The sequence below is a fragment of the Polypterus senegalus genome, chromosome 5 (assembly GCF_016835505.1).
Source record: "Polypterus senegalus isolate Bchr_013 chromosome 5, ASM1683550v1, whole genome shotgun sequence".
Lineage (NCBI taxonomy): Eukaryota > Metazoa > Chordata > Cladistia > Polypteriformes > Polypteridae > Polypterus > Polypterus senegalus.
This window is the reverse complement of record NC_053158.1, coordinates 31,911,413-31,931,187: the sequence shown is the minus strand read 5'-3', so window position 1 is coordinate 31,931,187 and position 19,775 is coordinate 31,911,413. Positions and strand designations below refer to the sequence as shown.

At 41.0% G+C, this 19,775-nt stretch overlaps 1 protein-coding gene across 1 annotated transcript in view; it reads left to right on the top strand.

Moving 5' to 3' along the window:
- klhl14 (kelch-like family member 14) overlaps positions 1–18,737 on the top strand; it is a 110,941-nt gene extending 92,204 nt beyond the window's left edge. The window contains exons 8-9 of the mRNA XM_039754436.1: positions 4,810–4,967; positions 17,624–18,737. Of these exons, the coding sequence (XP_039610370.1) occupies positions 4,810–4,967; positions 17,624–17,764 (299 nt within the window). The 3' untranslated portion in view covers positions 17,765–18,737. The remainder of the gene's footprint in view (positions 1–4,809; positions 4,968–17,623) is intronic.
- Positions 18,738–19,775: the final 1,038 nt, after the last annotated feature.

Sequence of the window (19,775 nt, the reverse complement as noted above, 5' to 3'; positions counted from 1 at the left end):
AAGAAAAGTGTTGAGCGTATCAATTACATCCCTCTTTCAAGCTCTTTTGATTTTTCACCACACCAGTCTGGATCTGTTTTTGCAGTCACAAGACAGGCGAGGCAAAGGGAAGAAATCTGGGGGTCTGGTTAGGGCTTTTGTTTTATTGTTCCAACATTGTGCCGCTTGCCTCTGTGAAGTCAGTAGTAAAAGTCCCTCGTTTTTCACTAGTCAGAGTGTAAGTGCAGGGGGTCATAGAAATCAGACGAAAATCTGAACTATTCACAACCTAAATAGATGTATCTATTATTTGAATTATGAATGTGTAATTGTGGATACAGTATGTTAAAAAAGGGATTAGCATGAGGCATTAAATGTAGAAACACCTTTCCATAATGGAACTGGCAGCTGAGTAAGATCTTCTTTTGAAGTGGAAGTTAGAATTTGGACTCTTGGCATGAAATGCTACAGTTACATAAATACAAACTGGCAAGCCATGATGTTGACACAGATATCACAAAACAGACAGTGGGATCAGTTAGTAAACACCAGACGCTGGACCGTCTACTTGTTGGCAAACTATCTTACATAATAATAGTCAAACGCTTTTAAGAATTTCACAGAGAGCTAGGCACCATTCTTATTGCTGACGTTATTTTGTTCCCTCCTAACTACTACAACTCTCTCCACTTTACACAACTACAAGCAAATGCATTTCCCATCTTCTTGATCTTATTAGAAAAGACAGACTAGAGTTTAACTGGACAATCTTTGATTTTCCTGACGGTTGCCTTGTCTTGAAGAAATACAATAGCCGTGTAAACGATTTGCATGGAGGGCTGATGGTGTGTGGGCTGGGCTTTCAGATCATTTCATCCATTTTAATGGTAGACCTACTTGTGAAAGGCAGGCCAGACAGGACCCATCTGCATTCTCTTTTTTGTAGAGGTAAGCATGAACAGATTGCCTCCATGGTTGGCCTGCTGCAGTGTTTCACTCGGGCTCAGCTCGCTGCAGTATTTCACATGAGTGCCGCTCTGTCTGATGAAGCATTTCCAAGCAAAATGTTAGAGCAGGTGATCTGTGAAGCGGATCAGCAGGCGGCGTTTCGAACAGCAATGGCACACCAAAGGGTCGGCTCTGAAAAGCGTCTTCTTTTCTGTGTGATTTTTTTATTTTTGGTCAAATATTGATAGTAAGTATCTATATAAATCCTGCAGGTCAGAGTTGGATTCACTATCTCTCAAACAGTTTGCACATAACCAACTCCAAAAAATAGCAAAAGCTAGCAATTATGATTTTTTTTTTTAATAAAAGAAAAGTAAAAGCAACTTGTGTTGGGAACCTGTATGTCACACTGGTGTCCCCTTGGTGAATAAAAGATGACACACCACTTTGGAGTGGTCATCTGTCAAACAGAGCTGTAACACAAATCGGTAATTTATATGTATTGAGGCCAGCTGCCCTTTAGAGCCCAGTCACTGGCTGTTTGTTTTCATCAGTTGTGGGAGGCATTTCATTTCCTACCCCGCAGCATAGCTGAAAGGAGAACAACATAAAAAATAACATATTTGTGCTCTCTGATTTTTTTATTTATTTATTTTTTTGTTGTGGACATGCCTTAAACAAATTAACCTATTCTTCAATTACAGGCAGAAGTAAAGAATAAGACAAGAATTGACCCTGGGTGGGAAAACTGTGGCCCACTCACCCAAGTTTTAATTGCTAAATAATCTCAAACAACATGGAGTGGAAACCCAGCACTTGGGGATGGCCATGGGTTCAGACTTCAGGCAGTCATTGACTGTAAAGGATTTTCAACCAAGTATTGAAAGTGATTGTTATATTTATGATTATGTTAGTCTGTCCAAATACTTTAGAGCCTGTGAAAATAAGGGGATCATATATAAAAATGGCTGTCATTCCTAAACGGCTCATATGATATTTCTGTTAAAGCCTTTGAATTAATGCTGAAAGCCTACACTTCACTTATGTTATTTGTGACAGACGGCCGGGGTCCTTGGCCAGTCGGGACACCCTTTTGAGGAGAGGACATGTCATTAGCAGTACCTCCCCGGGACACGAGAAGGAAGCCCCCTTGGGCTGCATTGGGGCCACGGGCTTGGAGCTTAGAAGCTCAACTGACAGCTCCGGAAATTGATCGGAAAGCACCTGTAGCAGTTCAGTATAAAGGAGGCCACCTCACTCCACTTGGGAAGCCAGAGTCGGATGGCAGAGAAAAGAGCATGCGAGAGAGGAGTGGAGGCGGCAGAATAAAGGAAAGGAAAAGAAAAGAGATAAGGACTGAGTTTATTGGGGTTTGCGCACTGTGTGTATTGTGCAGGAACTATAAAAATAAATAGTGCGTGTTTTGGGACTTGTGTCTGTCTGTGTCCGGGCTTCTTCTACAAATTATTGTTTTGTTTCAAATCCATTGTGGTGGTGTATACAGGCAAAATTTTTAAAACGGTGTCACTGTCCAAATACTTACAGACCTAACTGTAACAAAGTGAAAGATCACATGGGAGCCTTTATTGATAACTAGCAAAATACCCGCACTTCGCAGCGGAGAAGTAGTGTGTTAAAGAAGTTATGAAAAAGAAAAGGAAACATTTTAAAAATAACGTAACATGATTGTCAATGTAATTGTTTTGTGACTGTTATGAGTGTTGCTGCCATCAAGGATTTGATTATCATTATTTCTTTCAATCAGGTTCGTATTTGGGGGATGTGTTGTATTCAAGTTATATTCCGTGTTTGTCAACCGTTGTAAAGATAACAGGTTTCATTCATCGAAGTGTTCATTCCCGGTATTAAGTTGTGGATTTGCCTGCGAATATTTAGCGGCAGCGTGTCTATGAACTTAATTTAAACTTAAGCTTTACACCTTGCTTTCCTATTGATATGTGTACAAAGGCTTGTTCAGATTCAGAGGGTTGTTCCTTTCTTACTGCATCAATAAACAGCTCGTCTTTCTCTTTATCTGAGACATCACGCACTGCATGCACGGGTTTACCTTTCCCAGTGCTGCAAACTTTAGCGTAGTGGTTCAATTTACCACATTTTTTACACTGTCTTCCTTTAGCTGGACATTGACTTTTTCCACCGTGTGCTTTGTTTCCGCAGTAGCTGCACTTATGAATATGCTTGTATGCGGTCACACGATTCATATTCTTTTGCTGTCTTCTCAATTGTGTAATGTGTTTTTTGTTCAGCGCTCTTTGGAGCTCTTGCTTTTTGTGTGTGTACTGCATTCACAGTCAGTTCACGTGAGCCGCTCGGAGTACATGCATCGAAGGTTCCTCGCTGAGTTTGTGCCAAACACTATTCTATCCCTGACCATCTCATCTTCGTTTGCACTGTCTTCCTTTAGCTGGACATTGACTTTTTCCACCGTGTGCTTTGTTTCCGCACCTCTGACTCCTGCAGCCTCTAATTTCTAGTTTCATATGTGGGACTGTATCAAACCCCTTTTGTGAAAGTCTACATAAATGATATTGTACACAATGGGCGGTTGGAAAATCGAGAGTACGTCTTATGAGAAGGAATTAGGAGTCGTAGTGGGCTTGACACTATCAACTCCCAGACAGTGTTCAGAAGCCATTAAGAAGGCAAACAGAATGTCAGGTTATATAGCGCCTTGATCTGTGGAGTACAAGTCACAGGAGGCTTTGCTCAACCTTTATAACACACTGGTGAGGCCTCATCTTGAGTATTGTGTGCAGTTTTGGTCTCCAGGCTACAAAAAGGACATAGCAGCACTAGAAAAGGTCCAGAGAAGAGCGACTAGGCTGATTCCAGGGCTACAGGGGTTGAATTATGAGGAAAGATTAAAAGAGCTGAGCCTTTACGGTTTAAGCAAAGAAGATTAAGAAGTGAAATGATTGAAGTGTTTAAAATTAAGAAGGGAATTAGTCCAGTGGATCGAGACTGTTATTTTAAAATGAGTGCATCAAGAACACGGGGACACAGTTGGAAATTTGTTAATGCTAAATTTTGCACAAACATTAGGGAGTTCTTTACACAAAGAACGGTAGACACTTGGAGTAAGCTACCAAGCAGTGTGGTAGACAATAAGACTTAAGGGACTTTCAAAACTCGACTTGATGTTTTTTGGAAAAAATAATTGGATAGGACTGGCGAGCTTTGATGAGCTGAATGGCCTGTTCTCGTCTACAGTATTCTATGTTCTAATGTATTTTTTGCTTTTGTCAGATATTGCAATTGATTGTTAAAAAAAATGCAAAAGATTGATTTAGCGAGATCTTCCACTCATAAACCCACTCTGGCTGTTATTCAGTCAGTCAGTCAGTCATTTTCCAACCCGCTATATCCAAACACAGGGTCACGGGGGTCTGCGGGAGCCAATCCCAGCCAACACAGGGCGCAAGGCAGGAACAAATCCCGGGCAGGGCGCCAGCCCACCGCAGGGCTGTTATTCAGTATATTATTTTCATAGGTACTGAGGTGCTATAAAAGTCCACTGCAGTTCTCACTTAATTCTTAAATTCTTAAAGTTTTAAGTACATATGTTCTGAAGGTGTATTCAGGTAGTCCAACATGTTGTCATTCCTCAGCGTCCTCAAATTAGATTCCCTTATCCTTTCATGTTAATGGCTCTCACCACTCAAGACATTACAGTCCACTTGAAGTAAGCGCATTTCTACCATCCAGATAGCCAACAATTTCAGAAAATTTAGACCATTCGAAAAGGCATTTCTTTGTTGGGTTGTGGGTAAATTAAAAACAGTAAATAAAACTATTTTGTTAAGCACAGTCTGGCATGTCCCAGAACTATCTTGGTGACAGTGTTGTGTCTTTGTCACACAGGCTTCTCACACCTTGATGTCATGCTGGTGGAGTGCTATGATCCAAAAGGTGACCACTGGAATATTCTTCAGACTCCTATTCTGGAGGGACGCAGTGGCCCAGGCTGTGCGGTGCTCGATGACAGCATTTTTCTTGTCGGAGGTTACAGCTGGAGCATGGTATTTAACTTTTTTGTTTTTTTCATTTGATGCTGGTCCAGTTCCCATAACATGTACTTTAGAATACAAATTTGGTGGGATTGAATTTTCACTGCTGAAAAGGTGCATTCATGAATCGGATGAATGGATAGTTGTTTCTTATGTAAATAGGAAGTGTTCAGTTGTTGTATTGAATAAACATGTTGCTCCTCTCTAAGAACTTAACATTTGTATCGTGACAAACAATACTTGATTATTGATTATGAATTTTAATGTCTGGGTATTTTACTATGTAAAGAATCAGGGGGAAATAATGAGGGACATTGACTTCATTTGAAATATCTGGTTGAGAGGGGTGAGTGTAACCACTTGATTCTTTTCACTTGAGCAATGCTCACTTGACACCACATCCCCACTGGGCTCTCGGGACACAGATTCAGGTCTGTGGAGCATAGAGAACAAGTGTCTGAGCCAGTCAAGCCAAAAGAGAACTCTGTTGATTTCTTCTTCTTCTTTCTGCTGCTCTTTTGATTTCTTCTTCTTTCTGCTGCTCCCATTAGGGATTGGCACTGCGGATCACCTTCTTCCATATCTTCCTGTCCTCTACATCTTGCTCTGTCACACCCATCACCTTCATGTCCTGTCTCACCACATCCATAAACCTTCTCTTAGGCCTTCCTCTTTTCCTCTTCCCTGGCAGCTCTATCGTTAACATCCTTCTTCCAATATACCCAGCATCTCTCCTCTGCACATGTCCAAACCAATGCAATCTTGCCTCTCTGTCTTTGTCTCCAAACTGTCCAACTTGAGCTGACCATCTAATGTCCTCCTTTCTAATCCTGTCCATCCTCGTTACACCCAATGCAAATCTTAGCATATTTAACTCTGCCACCACCAGCTCTGTCTCCTGCTTTCTGGTCAGTGCCACCGTCTCCAACCCATATAACATAGCTAGTCTCACTACCATCCTGTAGACCTTCCCTTTCACTCTTTCTGATACCCGTCTGTCACAAATCACTCCTGACACTCTTCTCCACCCATTCCACCCTGCCTGCACTCTCTTTTTCACCTCTCTTCCACAATCCCCATTACTTTGTACTGTTGATCCCAAGTATTTAAACTTATTCACCTTCACCTTCGCCAACTCTACTTCCTGCATCCTCACCATTCCTCTGACCTCTCTCTCATTCACACACATATGTTCTGTTTTTTTCCTACTGACCTTCATTCCTCTCCTCTCTAGAGCATATCTCCACCTCTGCAGCGTCTAGTTAGGCTTCTGACTGCAAGGAAGATTCTTTATTGCAATTGCCTCATTCCAGTTGACCTCACTCTACACAGCAAGGTTTTTCTCGTGTCGCCACTCCTTAGTGAATCTGGTTCATGGCATCAGTGCAACCAATGGTTCCTTTTCCTCAGACACTTCTTGTTTTAGAACGCATTCCCGTGGGCTCCTGGGATGCAAACTCTGATCCGTACTCCACACGGATAGTGGAAAGCAACTTTGTTAGGAAGCTGAAGCAAAGGAGAACTTTGTCATCTCAAGTGACTAATCTGACATCTGAGTGTGAGGGAGTCTCTTCATTTCTGCTGGATCCTCCTACACTGGCAACATTTGAAGCTTTACTTCCTGCCATGCACACAATGCTGCTAGAATATCCCTCAGCCCCACATTAGAATAAATGGGTTGTGCAAATGAGTTCATAATTTAAGTGTAAAATAAACATTGAATTACTTATACCTTTGCAATATGGTTAATATCATGCTAAAATTACTGTACATCATATTTAATATATTATAACATTTTCAAACCCACTTGATCCAGATTAAGAGTGTAAAGAGTCAGATCCCATCCTGAGGGCCTGTCCATGTCAATCAACTATTTCAAATGCTTTTTTAATTACCACAGTATTTGTCAACGGTGGCATGGTGGCATGAACATCTCCTAGCGTGGACGCTGGAGATGTGGAGTGTGAACGTTCCTACTGCATCTGCATGGGGTTTTCCCCCATCCTACAAATGATTCTCATTTCCCAAGGACATGTTGGATAGATTGATGTGGATGTGTGAGTAAGCGTGCCATGTGATGGACTTGGTCCTGGGCTGATTCCGGCCATTGTCAGATGCTGCTGAATAGACTGCAACTGCCTTGAATTGGAATAAATAACTTCAGTAAATGGATTGATAGATGAATTGTAAAGAATTCACCAACACCAATGGGAGTGCAAAATTAAAACCTAATGGGAAATATCAGAAGAAGAATGCTAAAAGCATTGCTGTATGCACAGAATATTAGGACATATTCAGTAGCTATGACTTCAGATTAGACTCGGGTGTAATTTTTAGGGCTGGGAATCGATTAAAAAAATTAAGCAATTAATCACATAAATGTATGTAATTAATCATGATTAATCCCACTTAACATTAAAACGTGTAATTATAAAATTAATACATAAATCATAAAGTAAATACACACTGAATCACACAATTAATTTAGAATCAGAACAAAGAAATCTTGTGAATGAATGAATGTCAAAGTTTAAACTTGAACAATGACCTTAAACCTGAACTTTTAACCAAATCCTACTTGAGCAAATACAGTACAACCTGAATGTGAATGCCTTCCTATAAGGTAAGCTAAAAAGAAGACAGTAAGAAAGCGAGACCAAGTCAATGTAAAAATTAAACCATCGAAATGATGTTGACTTTGAATGCACTGATAATTGCAAGAATACACATCTCTTAAATGGCCATACTTTAAAACTTGTGTTGGCAAATACCATCCTCAATCGTTCATCACCATAAACACCTTGATAATCATACTCTACATAAGTGTTTGTCAACTGGTCTGCTGTGAAGATAACAGTGTAGTGCCCCTGGTCCTGAGCTGAGAGAAACACGCTGCTCAGGTGGGCCAACCTGGAGAAGCCAACATAAAAACAGCTCTGGAATGCCCGTAGCAGACACAGCACTTTGAGCACGTGTCGGGGGTCCATCTGCCTGGGTGCGTGTTTGCCAGCGACTTTCACAGTGCTGTTTTTTGCCACCCCCTGTCTCACCCCTTTGATCAATTTAGCAAGTGTATAGATTTAATGCTTTTGTGGTTGGTAGAATTGTGGTGCGCCTTTGGATTTTTTGGGTTGCAAAAGTGGACCACGACAGAAAAAGGCTGGAAAATACTGCTCTACCTATCAGAATTGATTTTAAGATACTCCTCTTAACCTATAAGGCACTAAACGGCCTAGCCCCCGCATATTTGAGTGTCTTGCTCCATCCTCACAATCCTCTTCGTGTTCTTAGATCCACAGATCAGTTGCCCCTAACTGTTCCCAAGGCACGTTTTAAAGCTCGTGGTGAAAGGGCTTTTTCCGTCTGTGCACCCAGGCTCTGGAACTCCCTAGCTTTAGTGGTTAGAAAAGCCACCTCAGTCGCCTCATTTAAATCACGCCTAAAAACACACTTCTTCACATTGGCTTTTACTTCTTAACCTGTCTCATTTCCACTTGTTTCTTCCTATTTCCCTATTTTATTGGGTCCTCTGGCCTGTTTTTAGTATCTCTGTTTTAATTTCTCTCTTAATGTTTGTGTTTAATATTTTGTTTTTAGTCTTGCTTCTTTTTAACTGTACAGCGCTTCGGTCAGTTGTAATGCTGTGTTTTTAAGCGCTCAACAAATAAAAATGGTATGGTACCTACATCTTTGCTCCCGGCACACTAAAAAAGCTGCTATCTCACTTTAAAAACTGACACGGTACCTTACTTGGGTGGTTATGTTGCGTTCTTTGCATAAATTAGTGAAGATACTGCAAACTGAAATCATGGGTAAGGATAATCATGACACTTCTGTTTCATAGAGTTTTGTTATTTTATTAGGGCAGTCTGTATTGTTAGTTACCTAGCAGACTGGCAAGTTAAATACACAGGTAATATTGAGGCTTATTGTGGTTTTAGTGCCACTCAAAGATAACTTGTGTAGAACTTATGTGATATGACTTACAGTAACATGAAAGGAAAAAAAAGAAGAGAGCGTAATTTTGAACTTCACAGCTTTTCTCTAGCTTTGCACCAGGACTACCATAAACCCCCCTCCCCAACCCCTTTCCTATGTCAAGTCAAGGTGAATTCTGAAAGTCTCTAAAGTCTTACTGTCTACCACACTACTTGGTCACTTATTCCAAGTGTCTATCGTTCTTTGTGTAAAGAAAAACTTCTTAATGTTTGTGTGAAATTTACCCTTAACAAGTTTCGAACTGTGTCCCCGTGTTCTTGATGAACTCATTTTAAAATAACAGCCTCGATCCACTGTACTAATTCCCTTCATAATTTTAAACACTTCAATCATGTCACCTCTTAATCTTCTTTGCTTAAACTGTAAAGGCTCAGCTCTTTTAATCTTACCTCATAATTCAACTCCTGTAGCCCTGAATTCAGTCTAGTCGCTCTTCTCTGGACCTTTTCTAGTGCTGCTGTGTCCTTTATGTAGCCTGGAGACCAAAACTGCACACAATACTCAAGATGAGGCCTCACCAGTGCATTATAAAGGTTGAGCAGTACCTCCTTGGACTTGTACCCCACAGATCGTGCTATATAACCTACCATTCTGTTAGCCTTCTTAATGGCTTCTGAACACTGTTGGGAAGTTGATAGTTTAGAGTCCACTATGACTCCTAAATCCTTCTCATAAGGTGTACTCTCGATTTTCCGACTGCCTATTGTGTATTCAAACCTAATATTATTACTTCCTATGTGTAATACTTTACATTTATTGACATTAAATTTCATCTGCCACAAATCTGCCCAAGCCTGTATGCTATCCAAGTCCTTCTGTAATGATACAACGGATTCCAAATTATCTGCTAATCCACCTATCTTGTATCATCTGCAAACTTAACCAGTTTGTTACTTGTAATCCTATCTAAATCATTTCTATATATTAAAAATAGCAGTGGCCCTAGCACTGACCCCTGTGGAACACCACTCTTAACATCGGCCAGCTCTGATGAGGTTCCTCGCACCATCACCCTCTGCTTCCTGTGTCTGTCTGTAAGTATAAATCAAGGGTATGTGGCATATCGGTGTGAACCAAGTAACACGAAATGTTACACTTTTAAATAAAAATTTTATTTCATAAAATTTTTAACGGTAGTATGTAAATATAGTACTGGATATGTACATAATTCTTTAGGTACACACTTAACGTTTCTGTGTTATTGTTTCATAATGTTAAAAAAAAAATTACATGAAAATGCCACCCTGACCTGCCTAAGGCGATCGCCTCGTTGCTGGCCCTGGATGCAACAATATTTTTTAAACAGGCCACATAATCGCAAAATTAACACATTAACTTTCCCTTGGCCTAGTAATTTTATATAAATATTTAATCCTAGTCATTCACAGATGTATTTTTTTGCATAAACAATTAACAATGCCTTTTCTGTCTAAACTCATACCAGTAAGGAAAATTACATCACAGAGCTGTTCATTCCTAAGTAAATATAACATCCACATCCAGAAAGGCTTTATTTATGCAAAAGAAATAAGCCAGTTTACAGAAAAGGGAAAACAATCAGAAAAAGCAGAAATTAAGAGGAAAGAAAGTGGAATAAGAGCAGAGAACAAGCAAATCACTGACTAAGTACCTGGACTGGCTAGAAAACTCTAGTGGTCTTATGTAGCATCACGTGACACTTTCTTTAGTAACCAAGTCTTCAGCACGACAGCAAGGAACATGGAGAGTAAAACGAACAAACATAAAGCAATGTATCCAGTCGAGAATATTTTAGGAGGAATTAAGGTGTAACGGACCAGCAAATGGTGTAAGAAATGAGAAAATAGAGAGTGATAGGTACAGCTGTATTGTTTCCCATCCTTCCTTTAAGGGTCTCCCAGTCAATATTTCCTAAAATGAAATCCCACTCTCATTTTTTAAAAGTACATAATACAACACACTGGAGGTGGCGGAGCGACACATTAATTTGGAATGCTGTTAACCCACTGCTGTTAGACCAGTGTTTGAGTAATGGTCAGGTGAACTTGATATAGAATATCTACATTCTCTCTACATCTCCATATATTTTATCAGGATACTCTAATATCATCCTGTACCAAACAAGCTGGATGGGCTGGTAATGTATCAGAGCTAAACTGATAATGTGTGAACCAGCTAAACTGGGACTTGAACAGCACACAAGGTTGGGCAGATGAGATTTTATGTAAGTAAAAGCAAAGTATTGCATGTAGTAAGTAGAATGTTAGATCTGAACTCAGAATAAGGGGGCTGAGACTTTAAATTACTACTTATGAACGTATGAACATGGGCGTCAAACAAGTATCATAGGCCCCCGGGCCTAACAAATCAGAAACTTCATGGGCCCCTATGATCTTGGGGCCCCCGGCCAGTGCCCATTGTGCCCATACATTAGGACGGCCCTGACTAGGAGTCACAGTAGACTCATCACTGTCAACATCAAGGCAGTCTACAGAAGTGATTACAAAGGGCTAACAGAATGTTAGGTTATTTAGAATGACATATAGAGCACAAGTCCAAGGAGGTTATGCCTAAGCTATAATAAAAGACAGAAGAAGTGAGATTAGTAAAGTGTTGGGGATCAACCAATAACCGATTTAAAACAAAAACTGAGAAAAGAAAGACAAGCACCAGTGAAATTATTGTTGACGCTGAGCCTCCTTCTGTGCCTCTCTTCTCAGGCTACTCTGAGAACTCTGTTCTCTTTACTCTCCGGTTCAAAATGAACGCCAGCTTCTGGAGACTCTGTTCATTAACAGGCCGAGGGCCGAATAGACAGCACCTCCAGGGTCAGTCGTGAAGTGACCTCAGTGGGTTTCATCCTCTGGCCTGTGGGTGAAAGAAGAGAAGCTGTTCACGACTGCAGTCCCCCTCATGCTGGCATCTGTGTGGTCACCTCAAAAGTGCCACAGAGATGCTCCTGATCCACTTGCATGTGACACTATATATAGCACTGAATATCTCATCCAGAGTACTGTGTACAGTTTTGATCTCCATATTACAAAAACGATGTGGCAGCATTAGAGAGAGAGTCTGGAGGAGAGTGACTCTGGGACTGTGAGGTGTGAGCTGTGAGGAAGGATTGAAGTAGCTGAACCTTTTCAATTAAAGAAACAGAGACTGAGAGGTGACATGTCTTTAATAATGAAGGGAATTATTACAGTAGATCCAGCTGTTACTTTAAAATAAATTCTTCAACAACAACAACATTTATTTATATAGCATATTTTCATACAAATAATGTATCTCAAAGTGCTTTACATGATGAAGAGAAAAAAAGGCAAAGTAAGAATTAAAATAAGACAACACTAATTAACATAGAATAAAGTAAGGTCCGATGGCCAGGGAGGACAGAAAAAACAAAAAAACTCCAGACAGCTGGAGAAAAAAAAATAAAATCTGCAGGGGTTTCAGGCCATGAGACCACCCAGCCCCCTCTAGGCATTCTACCTAACATAAATGATCAGTCCTCATTGTATTCAGGGTTCTCATGGAAGGACTTGATGATGACGATTACAAGAACATGGGGACACAGTTGGAAACTTATTAAGGGCAGATTTTGCACAAACGTTTCTTCACACAAAGAGCCATGGACAGATAGAAAGAATTACCAAGTAGTGTGGGACTTTAAGGACCTTCAAGAACTCGACTTGATGTTATTCTGGACAATCTAGGCAAACAGGGTGGATGAGCTTCTTGACAATTGTCTCTTTGTCACAATTGTTCTAATGTTCTTCTAATGATCAAACAAACAGGCGGGTTAGGTTGTCTGGTGGCATACCACACAAGTCTGGCACCTGTCTTACACCTAATGCTGCCAGGGTAGGCTCAGACACCCTGTAAACGTGTTATGGAGTAAGTAAGCTTAGAAGATTGATATTTCATTTTAAACAAGTTTCTAATTTAATATGGTATGGTAGTGGATAGCACTGCTGTCTCACCATTGTGGAGTCCTGGATTCAGATCAACTGCCTGTGTGGATTTTGTCAATTCTGTACGGGTTTTCTCTGGTTATTCTGGTTTTCCTCTCACATTCTAAAACATATCTGATAGGCTCTTTGGAAACTCTAAACTGACCTCAAGCAGACTGGCACTTCACCCATGGTTGGATTCTGCCCTGTGCTTTTCTGCTTGTAACATTTGAGCCGCTGATGCCCCTGAATCACAAAATACAAGGTTTCTGTTACTCCCACACCAACCACATAATCTCGTGTACAGATGCCCTGTCTTCTTGATAGCTTGATTTTACTCTTCTCTAGTTACAATTCCATTACTTCTTGTATGGCTCCCTATTTCCAAAGAAGAAAATGTATTATTTAATCTTGCTTATACTCACTCAGAAGCACTCCACTTTCCCAGCCTCCTCTTTTTTAAATGTTGTTTAATATACAAACATTCATAAATGGCCTGCTGAATCTACTGTAGTTGTAAAACCAATGGCTTTTGCTCCAATGCTAAACCCTGCATTTTTCTTTCTCAGAACTGTCAAATTGCTTCTATAAGTTTCCGATTTCACTTACCACCTTAGTATAGACAACTGTCTTCCCAAGAGGCCGCAGAGCTCATTGCAAGCTTATCCTTCATCGTCTCACATTAAGTTAGAAATCTCCTTTGTATCTCATTGCAAAGCTATGGTGCCCTCTTCAGGTTACATTTGGCACTGCATTTTTTTAAACTGGTCACTGCAAACAGGAGCCAGACTGGGCAGCAGTGGCTAAAAGACAAAATCTCTGAAATAGGAAAATCCAGTATGTGTTACGTACATTTTTTATGAACAATTTCACTTCATCCTACCATAAGGAAGCTAAAGCAAAATTGGTCTTTGCATGGAAATTGAAGCAGTAGACCTTAAATGCTTGAGTCTGACATGAAAGGCTGTACTTTATTGAAGACAAAAAAGACCATTTAAAAGCGTATACTGACCTGTATGGAAAATATGATTATACCAGTTATGCCATTCTGTGTACTTGCCAGGAACTTGAAATGAAGCCTGGATTACTCACTTTTAGAAGAAGTGAAATAACATACAGTTATAGAGAAAAAAAATACAGAAGTAGAAAGTTGGAGGTAAGCAGACGTGTACTGGTGAGCTAGCATGTTTTTCTGCTCTGACTCTACTCATCTAATATATCAGTCTATAAAACCAGCTCTTTTACTGGCAGCACAGAATGCAAGGCAGGAGCAAACACTGCACAGGACTCCAGTTCATCAGAGCAAACTCAGGCACACTCTCATTCATTCAATTATAAGTGCATCAATTCCAATACAGGATAAAAGTGGGCTGGAGCCAATTCTAGCAGGATCTGGCACAAGGCAGGAACCAACCTTGGATGAGATACCAGTACATCACAAAGCAAACACATTTTACAAACACTCACACTGAGCCAGCTTAAACTAAGCCATCGTAATACTTGAGAGGGGGACTGGAGTTGCCAAATGAAATTAAGTAAGCAAGTTACTTCACCAGTGTTAGGAGCCTCAGACCAGAATGACTGTAAAACATGAAAGGTGTCACTGGGTCAGGGTTAATATGCATGGAGTTAGCTGAGTTTAGATAAGTTTGGATATAAAAAAAGATGAATATATGCACTCTTCAGGAAAACACTGGAAACTAAAAATGGGATTCAACTAGTGCAGTACTGCTGATATTATTTATACTGGATAGATAGATAGATAGATAGATAGATAGATAGATAGATAGATAGATAGATAGATAGATAGATAGATAGATAGATAGATAGATAGGAAAGGCACTATATAATAGATAGATAATGTGTACACTAGATGGCACTGTTGCCCCTTTAAACCCAACAGACAGACACTCAGGACACAGGGTAAAAGCACTAAGAAGATCTTTTTAATTATTTTCTTCTTATAATAGTGCCCTCCAATCACCACAGCCACAATAAACAGGCAAGTAATACACCAAGCACAATATTAATCACAATTCTTTCTTTTCTCTTCTCCCGACTCCTTTATAAATCAGATGGATTTTTCGGATGAAAAACTTGTGTTTTCTTCAGCCCGGAAGTACTGTACTTATAAGCTTTTGTCCCTGTGACTTGGTAGTACTTCCGGGCTATGGCGAAGACATGACTCCCCAGGTTCTCTTGCATCGTCCCCTGGCAGCACCTACGGTACCCAGCAGAGCTGTGGTATTAAACTAAATGTCCTATTGTGCCCTGTGGGAATCCGGGACACTGCTGGGAAGCTGCCATCTAATGTCTTGGAGGAAGTAGTGTCCCAGTAGTTTCCCCATCCTTACATTCTGTGGGCATCGCTGCTGGCTGTCTGTTTAGATAGATAGATAGATAGATAGATAGATAGATAGATAGATAGATAGATAGATAGATAGATAGATAGATAGATAGATAGATAGATAGATAGATAGATAGATAGATAGATAGATAGATAGATAGATAGATAGATAGATAGCGACCTCCTTGGAGATTTTCACATTAATTTGGCTTTTGACTGCTGAACAGTGAAATTTAATCCATCCATACATTATCCAACCCACTATATCCTAACTACAGGGTCACGGGGGTCTGCTGGAGCCAATCCTAGCCAACACAGGACAGGAAACAAACCCCAGGCAGGGCACCAGCCCACTGCAGAGCATACACACCAAGCACACACACTAGAGACAAGTTAGAATCGCCAATGCACCTAACCTGCATGTCTTAGGACTGTGGGAGGAAACCGGAGTACCCGGAGGAAACCCACACAGACACGGGGAGAGCATGCAAACTCCACGCAGGGAGAACCCGGGAAGCGAACCCAGGTCTCCTAACTGCGAGGCAGCAGCGCTACCCACTGCACCACTGTGCCGCCATACTCTTTAATGTGAAAGTGAAAACAGGTCTTTGCAAAGTGGTCTAAATTTATTATAAATATAAAATGCAAAATGTTTGAACTTACCACTTCTTTTTGACATACCTAATCATCACAGGGCAGCCAATTGGTTTTAGAAGTCACAGAATTAGCTAAACGGAGGTCACCTACCTGAGGTTTCAGTTAATTGTAGTCTAAATGCTCCTGTATCTGGATGGCCCCACTTGTGGCAAGTAAGTAAGGTGGTCTACCCTACACAGTGGTAGACAAACGAATATTCTAAACAACTCCATGAAAAGGGGAGTGAAAAGCAGAACTCAGTGGGTGGCAACAAGAAGACAGCCAAGTCACTGAATGTCCAGTTAATTCAATTGTCTAGACATTCAAAGAGCATGGTGTAGCTGAAAATCTGCAAATAGATTTTAAACAAATTCTAAAACTGTGATGGGCTGGTGCCCTGCCCAGGGTTTGTTTCCTGTCTTGTGCCCTGTGTTGGCTTTGATTGGCTCCAGCAGACCCCCGTGACCCTGTAGTTAGGATATAGCTGGTTGGATAATGGATAGATGGACAACTAAAAATGAAGCAGAAACATGTCACTTGACCAAGCAGTGCTTCATCAGCAATGAGTGACTTCTCATGAAGCCTCTGCGGCCCTCCAGGACCAGCGCTGCTCAGCCCTGATTTTAAAGCTCTGAGCCTTAAATAGCAAATAAATTAAGTGAAGTTAATTAGCGGCCAAAACTGCTCACTGATTAACAAAATAGTTAGAATGAAAACCTGTAGCCACTGTGGCTCTCCCGAATCGAAATTGGGTACCCTCACCCAACACCCTTTTCTCTAGTAAAAGAGGGAATTGTGGGCCACAGAAGTTAGCATTGCTGCCTCATGGGTCCAGAGTATTTTATTTTTGACATCCTGTGTGCAGTTTTCATGTCCTCCACATATTCACAGGAGCTTTTCTTCTACATGCCCGTGTCATGTGTGCTGAGTTAATTCCAACTTTCATGATGTCTCTGTGTGTGTGTGTGTGAATGCACTGCATCTTGGACTGGCACCTCATCCAGGGTTGGATTAAGTCTTGAACCCGGAGTTGCTGGGTTAGGCTCCGCCCCCCAACCTTCAACTGGATCAAGGGGGTCTGATAATGGATCACTGGATGATCAGCAGTTTGTACTCCTTTTGGCAGCTTCCACTGAAGTATCAGCCAACCAACAGAAGTGCGTGTAGCGATAAATTTCTACTTGCTCAAATGTAAAAAGCTTCTTTTAAAATCTTTAAGCCTATAAAGAAACTTTGTAAAGAGTTGCCCTGAAAAATAAATGTAAGTCAATAACCACTGAAACCCCCCTAAGTCTGCGGCCCTGTGGGTCCGCATTATCGATGGATTTGCTCCTTGTTATTTCGTCTTTGGTTCTAATCTTGTGTGTGGGGAGTGCGTATAATAAACACAGATGGTTTGAAACCCGAGAGGTTTTTAATTAGACCGCGTGGGCATATTTGCTGAATTCCATCTGTAGGAGTGAGTTAGGAATATTTCAATTTTGCCCATCTTGAAATGCGGGCCGGGGAGTGAAGCATAAGGCTGCTTTATTATTTAAAACACAAAACCTATTATTGAGGTAGAATTACTCAGCAGCCTAAGCCACTTTGTGCTGTTAGTTGCACAACCTTCACATTAATCGCTTGGAGAGAATGCTTAAATACGCCTTTGTAGTGTTAGGCAGAGCCCAGCAATCAGATGATGGAGCTTATGGAGGAACACAGGAGCATTCACTCGCTTTCACAGGGCATTTATTATTCTTTCTTTTCCTTTGCAGGGAGCCTATAAGTCATCTACCATCTGCTACAGTCCGGAAAAAGCAACGTGGACGGAACTGGAAGGAGACGTGGCTGAGCCTTTAGCTGGCCCAGCCTGTGCTACAGTCATTTTACCAGCGTGTGTGCCATTTAACAAATAAAGCAACTTGGGAGAAGAAAGGAGGAACGGACTGTGTAGAGTGTGGTCACATAGTGGTCATGGAGTGATGGGCCACAGGACCATTACACTCACAAAACCACGCAGTACTAGAAAAACAAGCCTTCATTTCATCAATCCAGCAGTATAACTGACTAAATCAAATCATGCTTTGATTGTCTATGAAATATGTCTGGTATCTTATGAGCTGAGGTGAATCAGTGGAAGAGTCCAAGGGAGGCGCACCTTCATTTTTTTTAACTACTCTTTTGGCTAATCAACAGCAGTTCACAGAGCCTGATGATTTTGGACATTTTAGCACTTACCATAAAAAAATTAATTGTCTGTTGCAAGCTTTAATGAAAAGGTTGAGTTATTCATCATAAGTGACATTTTCATTCATAATGCCATCCATTCAATAATTCTTTAACCCAGCTGAGGATCATGGCAGCAATAAATCCTGGACAGGACACCAGCCCATTCCATGGCACACTCACATTCACACACACACACCCTCAGACTTTTATATACGTTAAAGGAAGGCACCGTTCTTGTTGACATCTGGAGGTCTTCAGATGGCAATAAGGCCAAGGGAAATGCCACCCATTTTACCTTCTAATCAGTTAAATACATAGATCATTTCAAATGTTTCTCTTTTTAGATTTCCATGCAATTCATTTTCATGCCCTGTTACAGTATATGGCATTCATCTTTTATTTAAAGTTGCGAGGATTATTTTTGTGAATCCCAGCCTGGTCACTTCCTATGTGGAGTTTGCATGACTCCCCTGTATCTTTGGGGGTTGTTCCAAGTGCTTTATCCTTTCCCCCTAAATCCCGTAGATGTGCCAATTAAGTAGCCACTCCAAATTGGCTCTGTATGACTGCGTATGGCTATGTGATCTTGTGGGTCCAAATCCCACTACTGACACCACTGCATGGTCACTTCACCTGCCTGTGCTCCCTTTGGAAAAACAAAAAAAGAAATGTAAATAATTGTATCTCAAATGGTGTATTTCACCCTTGATAAAGTCAGTCAGTCAGTGTCCAATCCACTATATCCTAACACAGGGTCACGAGGGTCTGCTAGAGCCAATGCCAGCCAGCACAGGGTGCAAGACATGAACAAATCATGGGCAGGGCACACACACACACACACTAGGGACAATTTAGGATTGCCAATGCACCTAACCTGCATGTCTTTGGACTGTGGGAGGAGAACATGCAAACTCCACACAGAGACGACCCAGGAAGCGAACCCAGGTCTCCTTACTGCTGCCACTGCGCCCCCGTCCGGCCCACCCTTAATAAAGGTGTCAGCCAAATAAGAAGTAACAAAATGTAAACTGAAGATTGTGGTCAATGAAACAGAATAGAGTTTGTAACCAGTATTCAAGCTTACAATTAACAAAAATAACACTAGACATTTTCTATTGTTTCCACAACAATGGTGCTGCAGAAAAAAGTAATTTGCTTTTAATACGGTGAAGATACTTGAAATCCAAAAATACATACAGTATAAACAGTTATATTCCTTAACCTCTAAACCCCTTTAAATATTTTTAGAGACCAGGGAATGACTATAAATAATTAAAAACAAAAAGACAGATAATGGTTTATGATTGGAGGATTGGCACTGGGCATAGGGATGTTACATTATTATATGTAAAAACGAGTGGTCAAGTGCAGAACAGCAGTTCCAATTAAGAAGTTTTGGTGCACCAACCTGGTTGTTCAACATTTATTCTGAATACACAAACCAAATAAAAGTAGGTGCTCTGCAGCACAAAACAGAACAAAAAAAAATGCTCTCGAAATCAAAAAGGAGGCTTTGTTAAGACTTTGTAGGTCAGTCACCCGGTAGGAGCTCCGTCCTGCAGTGTGCTCTTTACACATTTGCATGTCGAGGACTGGAAGGGGCGGAGTCAAACCCCCTCACTGGGCTCCTCCTCGGTACTGAGGAGTGAATGGAGAGGACATGGTAAGCACCAGCGCCCCCTCTCAACCCGGGGTGGT